General features: G+C 33.4%; 1 protein-coding gene across 3 annotated transcripts in view; it reads right to left on the reverse strand.

The window, feature by feature from the left end:
* Positions 1-1,089: 1,089 nt before the first annotated feature.
* LOC136835393 (lachesin-like) overlaps positions 1,090-14,467 on the reverse strand; it is a 570,016-nt gene continuing 556,638 nt past the window's right edge. For 2 of the 3 annotated variants that reach the window (XM_067098880.1, XM_067098879.1), the window contains 3 exons: positions 7,833-7,889; positions 6,662-6,775; positions 5,699-6,042 (listed from right to left, as the gene is read on the reverse strand). In XM_067098880.1, coding sequence (XP_066954981.1) covers positions 5,951-6,042; positions 6,662-6,775; positions 7,833-7,889 — 263 coding nt within the window. In that variant the 3' untranslated portion in view covers positions 5,699-5,950. Of the gene's footprint in view, positions 1,147-5,319; positions 6,043-6,661; positions 6,776-7,832; positions 7,890-14,467 lie in introns of those variants that run through there. The other variant, XR_010852124.1, reaches the window with a different exon arrangement.

The following is a 14,467-nucleotide window of genomic DNA, read 5'->3' on the forward strand; positions in this document are numbered from 1 at the left end:
CATTTTTTTGCTCATGCCATTAATCTATTGAGTGAACGAGTACACGTCCATACAGTCATGAGAGAGATTCTTAGACTTAAAGATATTTACATTTCCTGTTTACATTAAATGATTAGAAAGTGAAGAATGTGTGAGGAAGTTTTTAATTTTACAATCAGAGACCTTTAAAAGAGCCCCTATTTCATAGTAATCTGTACCTAATACCTATCATAAATGGAAAACTTTTTTTCTTATAATTATTATCTTTCAGTATGATATTGTCTTGTGAGAGTAGGTGCTGAAACATTGCAAAGATGGATTCCTTTTTCATAAGATGTACGATGAAGAGGAAACTTGTTTTCGGATCGAACCTTATTGCTATGGCTACTGCTAGTACTACTACTACTAACCATAAAAACAGAAATGTTGCTAAGGGCAACCCATCATCAGGTAACAGACGAGTCCTTTATTTTCAGTAGTACTGATAGCAATTAAACCTCAGTAATAATGCTATCACTTAAAAGTTATCTAGGATACTGCTACTAATACAGGAAATAATAATAAAAATAATGAACTCATCAACATGTTATAGTGAACGGAACGAACTACCACTAAAACTGATACTACTACAATACTACGACTACAGTTAATAAAAATAACACCTATTTGAACGTTTTTTTTTTTTTCGGAAAATTTAGGTGGATCTTTTCAAAAGACGACGAACTTATTAAACGTAAGGAGCCAAGGAATTTGTCAAATTTTCTCATTTCAAATATATCATGAACTCGTTACCATCTTTGTCTTGTTGGTTGTTTGCTATAACATTACAAGTAATAATACTGCTCAATAATGTCAATCAATATCATTGGCAAAACAACCATCAGTACCACTATAATCACCATCATCCATTTTTATATTTGTATGTCAAAGATGACGATTTTCATTGTACTTTATCGTCCAGTAACATATGGCTAAATATTTTCTTGAATGTTCATTTTAACACTAGTCAAGTCTGTACTACTGTACATTACAGAATCCTGAAAAACATACCTTTAAATTTAGTTATCAAGAGCACCCCTCCTCTTACTGGTCCATCTTTTTCTTATTCAGTTTTAATTTGTGTGACAGGAGTAATTAAAGCGTTTCGGCACTTGCAATCTTCCAAACCTTAAAAAAAATAAGTACAATGAAATGGTTGTTCAATTTTGAATAGTTTCAGTTTTACATGATGTTAGCCAGGTCATCAACATTAAACCTGCTTTACTCTTTCAATTTTGTATTAACATTCGCCTTCACAGAGGCAAAACATATTTCTGTTGTTACTTGATTTCTAGCATATATAATTTATATTTGGACAGGATTTAAGGTCCCCATAGGCACTATCGTACTTCTATAAATACCAATACGATCACTACCAGCTAAATAGGGATGATATATATAATAATGATTACAATGACAATGACTTTAGAGAGCGGCGCCATGGCAGAACAAGCTGAATTCCAGACAGTATGATAAGGAGCAATAATGAATCTGGGGAAGTTTCGTCTGAGTCTGGAGAAAGGTGAGGATCCTTCCACACCACGTTCTGTATCTCTCCTCACTACTGGAATCGAAGTCTACCAGTAAATATATTGATAGATATCAAGAAGAATCTGATCCCCATTCCACGCGGACCTTGGAAGTGCCATAGATTTTGCCTTTAAATCACAGAAAATTGTGATTTCATTTTCAGTTCGTGGAAGGTACAGAAAATCGTTTTGACGTTTGACGTCTACGCTTCTAAAACGCAAAGGTTCAGTACACTGTTCACGTGCTACACCTACGCATGTAAACACATGGACATGGCGCCATTAGAATGAAACTTGATTTTCCGATCAGAAATGTTACATACAATGATGATGATCTTTCTCTTAACAGTGAAGTCTGAGGAAGAACTACACGAGTTGGGAATATACACAAGCGAACACACGCACTCACGTACATAAACATCAATCATGATCATATCTTAAGAGATGAATGTGCCTACTGTTTTTAGGCCTACTGCAGAAGCGATGTTAAATGAAAAAATTATCATAACCTAAAATGCTATTTTTCAATTTTCTTGAATACAGAATGCTAACTCAGAACACTGTTTAAAGCCGCATAATTTTTCATGGATCTTGTTTGCTTGGTTAGTTAAGACAGCATGCAAAGTGAGTGTGTGTGTGTGTGTGTGTGTATAGTGTGTATAAAGGCATAAAGTCAAATCTTGCACTCACTGTTTTCCTTTCTTCGGTACCATAATTTTGTTTATATATATGCACACATATATATACACTATATATGTGTGCGTGTGTACTCGAGTATAAAATGTATGCATAAAATAAGCACACTTACAATAAAGAATATCTTTTCATGTACGATTGTTTATAAAACAAAAATGCTTGTTGCTAAGCAGAAATGCTAATATTGTTTTAAGAGCTTCACCTTGGAATTTTATTACCTCTAATAAGTCACGCAAACACACGTACACATACAAACACACACACGCATATATACAGTATATGTATATATATATATATATATATATATATATATATATATATATATATATATATATATATATACATACATACATCCAAATATGTACGCACATAATAAATAAACGTTTAATTATAAGTGTAGTAAATGCATGCATGTAATGTATAATCGAAAATCCATGGATCTCGTACAATATCAGTTAATATACTATGTAACAAGCGAAATAAAAATATAAATGCGGCATGTATCGTGATAAAAAGTTCCTTCACAATTCTATTAAGCACTTATGACTTTTTCTTCGATCACTTTTCCACATTAAACGAGAGACTTCAAGAAAGGATGGGGGTTTAGCATTCGGTATTCAAAATCGATACAGCAACGAAATACAGTGCAATTCTAACGATAAGACATTAACGTCAAGTAAGGGGTGAATATATGATATGTTGGCGAATGACCCGCAGAAGAGAGAGAGAGAGAGAGAGAGAGAGACGGGGAGGTTTCATGTCATTAATACAAGTCTTCGATTATTCATAAGTAATACTACTTTGTATCTCAAGATTGGTAAGATACATCAAGATGCATACAGTAAAACGAAGCGTATCAAGGAAGCGCGAAACCGGAGAACTTTAATTATATAACCCATTGTGGAAACGTTTGACGGGGAACATATTATGAAATATGAACAGTTGGAAGCTTAGTTTTTACTGATTCGAGCATGTAAGAGGTCGCTGTAAAGAAAATAACCTACTTTAAATTCTCACAGTTGAAATCATCACGACATTTCTCGTGAATTAAATGTCCAATGGTAGTATTGTTGTTTTGTGATCATCCTTTGAAAGGGAACCTTTGAAATGTAGATTTTCAGCTTGGTTTATTCTTTATTCAAAGAATAGCAGGAAAATCAATTTCTTAATAAAACGAGTGAACTAATATGACTGATACTACAGCTCTTAACCTGAGTATGTAGGAAATATGATAATGATTATTTATTTTTGTGATGTGCAAATTACCACGAATCTTTGAAATAGGATTCACCGTCGACACGCCTGAATTCGTAATCTTTGAGGAAAAAATTAATAACTATAAATGTATGCGTAATCTGATGCCTTGTAATCTTTGGGAATAAGGCCAGGGGAAGGATTAACGAAAAAATACAACTTTCAAAAATTTTCAGTTACTAAAGAAAAGGAAAGGCAATAAGATGCAGAATCTCTGCCTTTAAATTATTTTTATTTGTTTCAGGGGAAAAGCACCAGCCGGGTACGCGAAATTTGTCTCCAGAAGCTGATGATTAACCTATTTAAACCAAGCAAGAACAAATCTCTTTACCAAGAAGTGGGTGTTTTCGCTTATTCCAGCGTATATGAAAAACATTCAGATAAGAGGCCTTTCTACACCTAAATAAAGTCAGACTCAAGATACGAGGCCATGATAATCCGGCTCTTATTTGCACATGTCAAGTATTGAAGTCTAAAGGGGAAGTTTACTCTCAAACTTTTTTGGAAAAGTCTGCCGTTTCTCAAAGACGTTCAGACTCATACTTTGGAAAGAAACATTCTCTTCTTTTCTGCAGACTACAAAGCTAGGAAAATATAAAACATTTCTGAAGTGAGTGGACTTAGTGACAAAGAAGGTAAGGCTTTCTTCTGGGTGCTGGCCTATAAAGAAGCGGGACCTTCTGCGACTCTTTCGCGTTACAGGGTGCTTCCATGTTCAGTTTACCTGAACATGAAAGGCTGATACCTTATTGGATAAATTATTAATACAATAAAACAATACCAAGACAGATAACATGACATACGGCTGTAAAGGAGCAGGCAACTTCTAAAAGGGTATCAGATCCAGTAAATAAAAAGTAAAAAAGTAAAGCTAATTACAAATTCCTCAAGTTCATAATTTTTTCCTCACTTCACGTCAAAACAGTTTCATTTAAAAAATATAATTGTCTCCAAAAAATGCTATAAAAAACACTATGACGCTGGTGCACAAAACTTTTTTGACAAGAGTACCTGGCATTCCTACTTACTTTCATTTTACGAAAAGACAAATTCTTTTTAAATGAAGAAAATATTTTCTGAAAATTAACGTTATGATATGCAATGTTATGTAACGGTAGACACTACAATACCTAGTATGACAATTTATAATGTATAATGAAATCCTTAGACCATATATATATATATATATATTATATATATATATATATATATATATATATATATATATATATATATATATATGTATATATATATATATATATATATATATATATATACATATATTTATGTATAATGTATATATATTTATATTTATATATAAAAGCCAACATGCAGTTTTTATATATATATATATATATATATATATATATATATATATATATATATATATATATATATATATATATATATATATATAATTATATATATATGGAAAGATAGACAGTTATTGTGTAATATATATAAATAAATAAATCCACATGTATATTGAGATGAGCTGCGTTTTAATACAGTACTATACCTTGATATTGTTTGATAGAGATATTTTAACAGTAACTATCACTGTGTGAATTAATCTCTCGTTTTTTTGCTAATGAATTTAAGAGATTAGGAAACTGAAGTTTTCACTAACTGACCGACTGATCTGTATGTATGTGTGTGTGAGAGAAAGAGAGCGAAAGAGAGAATGAGAGATTATTGTCGCAGAACTACAAGTAAGAAACCTGTTTATAAACAACAATGACATGAAGAAAATGCTATTAGAATTATATGAAAGATGAAATAATGACCTAACCCAAAACCTTTGTTATAAATATTCACTTACTTTTAAAAGCTTGGAAAAGTCGAAATCTAGAACTAGGTTATTTTCTGTGAGGTTACATGGAGGTAGTCTATTCTGCATCTACTAAATCAGCTTCTTCTTTAATCCTGAATCCATCTGACTTTTAGCCTTTCCATATTGCAGTTTTGGTCATAAACACATACATAAGCATATAAACAAACGAATGTATGCGTGTGAAGTAGTCTACATGTGTATATACAAGTAATGACTTGGTCAGACCGCAGTCCTTCGGCGGAGTACCGTTTATCAGAAGGTACTGTTTCGCTTTCTCATTAGCAATGCTTACTTCATTTTCAGGTTCTTCACGCCACACGTTGAGAAGGGTAAAATGTACATATCACGTGTGTGTGTGAAAATCCTACAGATGAAAAGTTAACTGCTACCTCTGCTAACTAGCGATAGAAAATTATAGTTATTAATGACTGACGTTGGGTTATTCATATTTCACTCGCTGTGGAAGGACAAATAAGCAGAAATCGATGCCAGCATTTTACAAGATAAAATCAGTAACTAGTGTAGCGTCACTAGGCGCTCCAAACGCCACATTCTTTCCCTAAAAGAATATAAAGATCACACTTCCTGAAGAAGACAGTGATTTTGGTCTTCTATTTTATCAGCAGGAAAGAAACTGTATCCCGAAGCAGATGAGCAGTAACGGAAGTGGATTTATGAACAATACAGTCACACGCAGGGCGCCATTAAGATCTGCAATTAAAAAAAAAAGGAATGTAAGAAAGTACCTAAATGCCGCTATCAGATATTTATTATGAATCACACGAAGTCAAAGTCAATATGAACAAACTTTTCAGTCACAAAACTTAATAGAGCAAGATACTTCTGTCACAGAGTTATAAACCAACTGTGAGACTTATCAACTAAGTCACAAAAAACAAGACAGCATTCTGCATATTTTGATTTTGAAAAGTTTTCAGGTAATTTTATAATAAATAATTCATGACAGAAGAGTGAATGATTTTTGAGGTTCGGACATTGGCGAACAATTATGCCTCCAATTAGATTAGGTTTGACATTGAGCCGAAAAAAAATAATACTACAACTGACGTGAGTTTTAAACACATACTACACTTAAATTATTGCAGCTCATAACACCTAAACTACAGAGAAACAAACAATATTCTTTAACTCTTGGATGGAATTAATTTTTTTTTTTTGTAGTTTCAGAATCTGTTAATGAAAACAATACGATTTATTGTTTTAGTTATAACATCTAGCTATTTAAAAACATACGCAATAGTTTTTATTCTCATCAGCATGACAGAACAACTGTAAATATATATATATATATTTTTTTTGTCTCTCCTACCATGGGTTTCAGGGTGCGATGGCTGGGGCCCTGCGTTGGATGACCTGTAGAGGTGATCTCCCCTGGCGGGATCGACCACCCTATGTTCATCGTGATGGGCGATCACTTCGTCATCTGAATGCACAAAAAGAGAAAGAAGGGCCGTAAATAACATTAAAACTACTGCAGTCAGAAGTTCTAGTCAATCATCAATATTTCTTTAGAGAAGCTGTGGGGGTAGGCACTTTAGGGCAGGAAGTAACGAAGGAAGGAAGGAAGGAAAGAAGAATGGTATTTAAGGGAACATGAAAAAGGATATGGAAAGAGAAAGGAGGGGGAGGGGTGAAATCTGCAACCACACATTCATAAAAAAAAATTATGCAACGTAATACTTCGCTATCTTTAAAGAAAGTTCACTGATGGTGTAAAATCAAGCCTAGATTATATTCACAGCCACTATGAGATATTTCTTTGAGTATTTACTTATCAGTGCCTATGAGAATTTCAGCTACTCTTACGACCAAGGAAAGAGTTACGATGCTAAATATTTTTTGCGTCGTCGAGCTTAGTTGGGGTCAGCGTTCATTTCTTTTAGAAATAAATTTCAATTACAGCCTTTTCTAGTCTAGGCCCAATGGTGCGACAAAGTGTCACAAGGCTCACAAGGTTCGATAATTGGTATAAATTCAAAGAGAAAGGTTCAAGAACACTGAATAAGTAGAGGTGACAATCAAGAACATCTATTGAATGTTCTAAAATTTTTTCCATCACATCAGTAGCAGGAGGAGTGACGACCTCTTTGCCTACCATAGCAGAAATACACCCACTAAGCAAACAAGAACTCGAAAGGCTGTCAACGATAAATCTGGTTTCATCAATAAGGAATGAGACACTAACAATTTAAGACAATAAGTAATGTTTCTGGAGAAAGGAAAAAAGTTCAATGAAAATGGTGAAATAAACAAAAATATAGGTTAAGGAAAGTTGAACGAAGAATTTCAAGGCAGATGAGGTATCAGATATTTAAGATCAACTAAAGGTGTGTTGGTTTTAAAGGAAGAAGACTCCGCCTTTAAAATGAAAAGCGTTAGTACTAGTCGTCGTGGAAGAGTTAAAACGTGTCAAGAAAAAGGTCAATATACAACGTATTACAACTATTGGATAACCAAGGCAGGGAAACAAAAGCACCCACCTTCAGTTTTGGAATTTTCACTCCTTATTTCTTTAGCTTTGGGTGGCATGTAGATTTCTGCAACAATAGAAAAAGAAACATTACAAATTTGTGATATGAGGAAATGTTTGGACTTTGTATGACATAAATTTTATCGTTGTAGTGTCAAGTGGCACTTAAATGACAATGGCAAGTAATATACTTGACGACTGTGACACTAACCAGAGAACAGCGATTTAATAAATGATAGTGGCCTATTACAAAGACCAAAGGGATATAATAGGTACAAAAACTTGAAGTGAGAAAAACTTCTATGTGAAGGGAACGCATCAAGTAAGTTTCCACGTGTTTTTTTCGACCGACCGAAGGGTGTCCATATTCAAATCAGGGTGAAACTGGTTGCATGCCTACTTTCTTAATGTCATAAGTATTTAGCTAATAAGTCTTTGATTTATGTAGCTTCCATATAAGATCAGCTCAGAAACAGAAGGGAATGTTTACCTAATTATTCAACATAATTGTCTAAAATAATTTATTTAAAACTATAAAGTAGTTTCATAAGACCAATGAGCCATATTTCTTGACTTTAATTAACCTCTGCAGAAAGTCCGAATATTTGAAATAACAATAATAATCATCATCATCATCATCTTAATAATAATGATGATAATAATAATAATATCAATAATATTAATAATCACAAAATTAGTTATCCCTTAAGGTAGCAAAAACACTGATCACAATCCTTTGTCATCTCGCGACACGTTTGCCAATTTCCCACAGATGATTATCCAGATATGTAGATTACAGCAATTGCATTAATTCCGGTTCTAATAATAACAACATTAGTGACAGTAACCACAGGGAATATTTGATCTTGGAATGACTCTCCTTCAAGAAACTACCTGAACTCAAATAGCTCATTAATGAAACATGTTTCCCAAGAACCAAGTTTGGTCGTACACAGGGGAGAGAAGGACCTGCTAAGGTCTCACTAGTTGATTCCATCGACTACAGAGGAAGATTCCAATAACCACTCTTAAGGTTTTAAGTTTCAAAATAATTAGTAACTCAGCGGACCACTTTCTTTTTCAAATTGCTATATATTCTACAGTATGCATCCATTCAAGTGCACAGATGGCATAATGATTTGAGACTGAACATTTAAGGTTTTCTGAATTGTATCAATAAGCTGGTGGAATGAAAACTTATTGTACCCTTTAACAACGACAGAAGAACAGTTACTGGTACTATCAGGAAAAATATCACCTGTACAACTTGGAAAAACAGGTCTCACAGTGCTTATTAATGCATGGTAATTGTATCGATTTCAATGAAGTCATTAAGTATATGCGAATATGATCGTAATGGACGTTGTGTGCTTTTTTTTTCTAGAAATATCTTAGCTGCCAAAGATTACAAATTCTCATTCATTGCAAGAAATCAAATAAAGTTTTAGTGTCTTAGGATGAGTCAGAGTTGTTACAGTACTTTGACGATGTGCCATTCCGATGAACAAATGCGAAAAGAACTATAGTCATGAGTACTTGTAAAATAATTATTATGTTTACATCTTACAATAAACATCCATAAAATATATGAGCTTGCATATACAGTGGAAAATAGTGTTCGGATTTTCAGTGAGTATCTAGACCATTACCTTTGGGAAGCGATTTACATTACGGCTCTGAAGTACAGCTCCAAGTCGTAAACACTCAATCACAACTTATGAGCTTATTAAATAAAATACTCAAACGCATTCCAACGATCACGTGCAAAACCTATTCCATTTCTTTTCACTGATCTAAACACTTAATCCTCACTCTTCAAGGAATTTGCTTTCTTCAAAGAATAAACAGTCATTCACAATGCACGAGAGAGCACAGTTCTTAGAATGTGTAACATTCGAGCATTCAAGTTTCTGTTACAAAAGGATAAAAAGGTTGAAAAGGGGAAAATGTCGGAGTCCCTTTTTGCAACGTATTAGAGCACAGCATGTATGTATGTATACATGGGAACCAAAATATGTGATAAGGAGCATTTATGGATTATTAAATATGTTCAGAGAGCACTGAGTCGAAGTTATTGGTCTGAGATGAATATTCAGACTCTAGATTAAAGGAAATTTTCATTTGAATGAGGTAAATCTGAAAATGTTTATAAAAACAGTATGAATAGCAAAGCGAGTTCAGAAAATCAAACCGCAATTTAACCTTCATATCAGTGTCGTTCAGCGGTTCTCTGAATCTTTTAGGTTATTTTCCTTCTTGTTATTACTGTTTTTCTGAATGTTTCATCATATTCATTTTAATTCTTTTTGAAACAGCCTTCTGTGCCAAAAAAAAAAACAAAACCAACCCACTGAAGTAAAGGAAGACTCCATCACTCCGGGGAAAACAAGGCGGAGTGTTTACAGGAACTCTTGTTACAATTACATAAACATATATGTGAAAACAAGGTCTGACACTGTGACGGAGGATATGATGGTGTTCGTCTCTCAAAACTACTAATTTCTTTCCATTTTGAAAGGTATAATCAGAGTACTATTATGTGCTCTTGCGAATATTAAAAAACACTGTGATAACTTACAAATGAAAGGGTGATTACTTTCCTGAAAAAGTCCTGCCGTCATTCATTGCAATGAACATGAAAATAAATTATCATTAGCATCTATAACTGTAATAGACGGCAAATGATTTCAACCCTACATCATTTACATGAAAATACAGTCTTGATATTTTTTCTGGACTCTGGCGTTAACCGTGCCCGTATCCCGATAAGTACTATTTTCTGTACGACTTACATGACTGAGACGTTCATAAAATTACTCAGAATTCCCTTCAAAAATAAGTTTTTTTTTTTTCAGATATACTTTTATTCATGTGGAAAATAATTTCTTCTTCAATTTTCTCCGGAGTTTCCCTGCAAAAACAAATGTTATGGCATTACAAGTTAAAATAAAAACAGGGAAAATTCTTATTTCATGAGAAGAAGCCTTACTTAAATGCAATATCCACTGATCCGTGTCTTTCATCTCCCTGAGAATTACATACCAAGATTTCTCATGACTCCAGGGAATATCGTTGTGTGATATGTCACAAAATGTCATCTAAAGTTTTTTAACTTTAGACGATAAAAGTAGCCTTTTTTAGGTAAAATGTTTCATTTCTCGCACCTTTAAAAGTCACGAAGTACAGAATGACTTTAATGAGAGAGAGAGAGATAGAGAGAGAGAATCTTGCATACTGCTACGTTCTCAGAACATTGTAAGATTAGGAAATATTAAAGGTTAGGAAATATTAAAAGAAGTTTAAGTCTACTAGTAATTTTACTAACTAATACTTATTAAGTGGTCCTCTGTAAACGATCCGAAAATTTGGTTTATGAAACCCTGCATCGGAAAGGAAAGAATTTGAGAAGAAAAATCGAAAATTAAATAAGATACTTTTGTTAGCTGCTTTGGTAATCTTTGCTATAACTTGGGATATTACTGTTCTGAATTTCAAAATGTTTGAATATTTCAAAAGATGTACGGCTTTATATGTTCTTGCAAATACGCTGAGGCAAATTTTTCAACTTTGATGAAGAACTGCCGTGTGTGTGTGTGTGTGTGTGTGTGTGTGTGTGTGTGTGAGAGAGAGAGAGAGAGAGAGAGAGAGAGAGAGAGAGAGAGAGAGAGAGAGAGGATACTTTGGGAAGTGAATTTCGAAAATTAAATTAACCATGCGGTATTGAACGTGAGAATACAAGAGTTGAAAGAACTGATGCTCCTAGACCACAGAAACTTACATAAAATATAAAATCACAAAGAAAAGAATTAAGTTCGGAAGTGTAATGAAAGAATTGTGGCAGACGAGTGGAAAATCACTGGCAAACTGACCTTGGTGCGAGAAACCATCATACGAAGAAAAAGTGTTTCAACTTTCTCGTTATTGACAATTAAATCAACTTCCGTTTCTCCTCGGAATGTTTTACTAATCTATTTACTTCTTTTACGGAATTACACATTTTTAAAGTGTAGCAGTGCAAGCCTAAGTGATACTTTAAATTATGAAACGGTACCGCAGCAGTTCTTAGGAACAGTCATGCCATAATAAATGTAGACATTTATTACGATTATCGCCACTGACATCAAGATGGTGGCAGGGGAGCGAAAGGGCAATTATGTGCCTTTTCTTTCTTTTTCTAGGTCTTGGATTTAAATTTCTTTTCCGCTTCTACTGTCTCTTTTATTAATGTATATTTTTTTGCCCCATACGCCATTTCCTGTCACTCTTCTACCTATTCTCTTTCAACATAACCACGTATTCAATCTTGAGACATGTCCTAAATTTACGTTAATTCGCCAAATACAGAAAGGCCTGAAGTACGATTTCCTGAATAAATAATGAACGACGAGATTTCTATCACCAAATGATCAGAATTTTTATGCATCATACAAAGTGACATAAACCTAACACTGATTTGATCATAAAAGAAAGCGGATGTCGATTCTATTTTCGTTTACTTGAACTTATAAATAAAATCTTGTCATTTGACAAAGAGGACTCCATCCATTTCACATTACTAAATGAATATAGCCTAAAGGTCCAGAATACCACAAACTGACGAGATGAATTTACCGGTTTTAACTAGGCTAAAGGCCATACATACTTTAGATTTAACTACGATAATCTAGGTATTTGTTTCTCAGTATGATCAGGCGTAATGGAATGTTGAATCCATACGATTTTCAACAATTACCTCCCTTGGTTTTCTGACATATTAGGTACATTATAGTTGCTCTTATTTCCAGTAGTGTATTCATATCACCCTCCCTCCTCTCTTCGTTTCTTTTGTTCGTGGCTGACGATCTGACTGACGCGACGTTTCTGCGTCAGGAGATGTGTCGATCTACGTCCGACTTGCAAAGCTCTTTTCCCTCCCCTGGGCCACCTGTCATTCAAGCATTCAATCTCTTCGTGATTTCCGCTTACAAAATTGATTACCTGGAGACCTTTAGTTCCGTCAATTCTGGTGTTTTCTTTTTTCTCACGGATACATTTCTTTTCAAGAAAATGAAAAGTTTGCTCGTGTTTCAGGACTTTACATCTGTGGAAGTGATCTTATGGTTATACTCGTATCTTAGTCAGTTGATAAAGTCTTACGAATGCCATAATTCAACCTTCGTTGAATTATGCTGATCTTTCACCATCTCCATAATGTCGAATAAATTACAATAATAATGGTGAAAATAGTCGCTTACACTCCTTAAAAACATTCAGCTTTTCTTTTGTTGTTAATTTTGATTAAAAAATTAATTAACAAAAAAAATACCTGTTGCATGCTTGATTTTAACATTATTGCATGGGGGCATTCCACGAAGAATATATCATCTTGAAAAACAGACAAACTTGAACTAACAATTTGCAAAAGCAAACAATTTTATTTCAAAGTGGATTAAAGAATTTTGCTCTGACCTTTCCATAGTGTCAAGTTCTGAGCCACACTAAATTCATTTCTTATTCTTCTCTTAGTCTGTCATCGTCATTCGTTTTAATAACACTCTCTTGGTGTTCCTAAGGTCTCAGTTTAGAATCAAGGGAAAAGCTGCAAGGAAAACAACTCTGGTATCTATATTACAATACATCGATTGAAAAATAAACCAGAAATAGGTAAAAAAGAATGAAAACCAAAGCTCAAAATCTCGATGCAATGAATTTGCTCACGTATTTCTGGAAACCATTACCTGATATATATATATATATATATATATATATATATATATATATATATATATATATATATACTATATATATATATACATACATATATATATACACACACATATATATATATATATATATATATATATATATATATATATATATATATATATATATATATATATATATATATATATAGACACCACCCTACCTACAGACATTCAACGTACAAATATTCCAGAGATAGAAATAAACAAGAACGCAAATTAAAATTGTGTTCAGAGCGCTCCCCTCTGCCACCCTTGAGTTCAAATTTTGTTTCGCTCTCCCATTTTGTACAAACAGTACTGTGTGTACAGTGTCTTGCGTTTTAGGATGAAAAACGTACAGTGCTCTACTGACTTTATGTCATACTGTACTTAAATAGGCATGAAGAGTAAATACAATTCAACATACAAACGGCCGTCCGGAACGTAACTCGTTCGTAAGTAGGGTGGTTCCGTGTGTGTATACATACATACATACATACTGTGCATACATACATACATTATTATATATATATATATATATATATATATATATATATATATATATATATATATATATATATACAGTATATAATTTATAAATTCCCTAAAACAGTCTCAGCATGTAAACGACTTACTAGGGCAACATTCCTGGGATTTACAACTTGTGAAACTTCTTACTCCAGCAAGTAAGGAGTAACCTTTTATCTAAAGTGTCTTCAAATCGCACAGTATGACTATTTGTAGATATCATGCCAATTTTTAGAAAGGTCTAAGGTTACATTTTGGAATGCACTGACCGAAATAAATGCAAGGACCTTTCTGAAAGAAATTAATTACAAAATATTTATTTTCCCATTGTGATGCTCCTCTTTGTACAAAGATGCTCATGTCTTCGCAATGAAAACCTTATCCAAATCTTTCA

This window comes from Macrobrachium rosenbergii, chromosome 55, assembly GCF_040412425.1.
Source record: "Macrobrachium rosenbergii isolate ZJJX-2024 chromosome 55, ASM4041242v1, whole genome shotgun sequence".
NCBI classification, from domain to species: Eukaryota; Metazoa; Arthropoda; class Malacostraca; order Decapoda; family Palaemonidae; genus Macrobrachium; species Macrobrachium rosenbergii.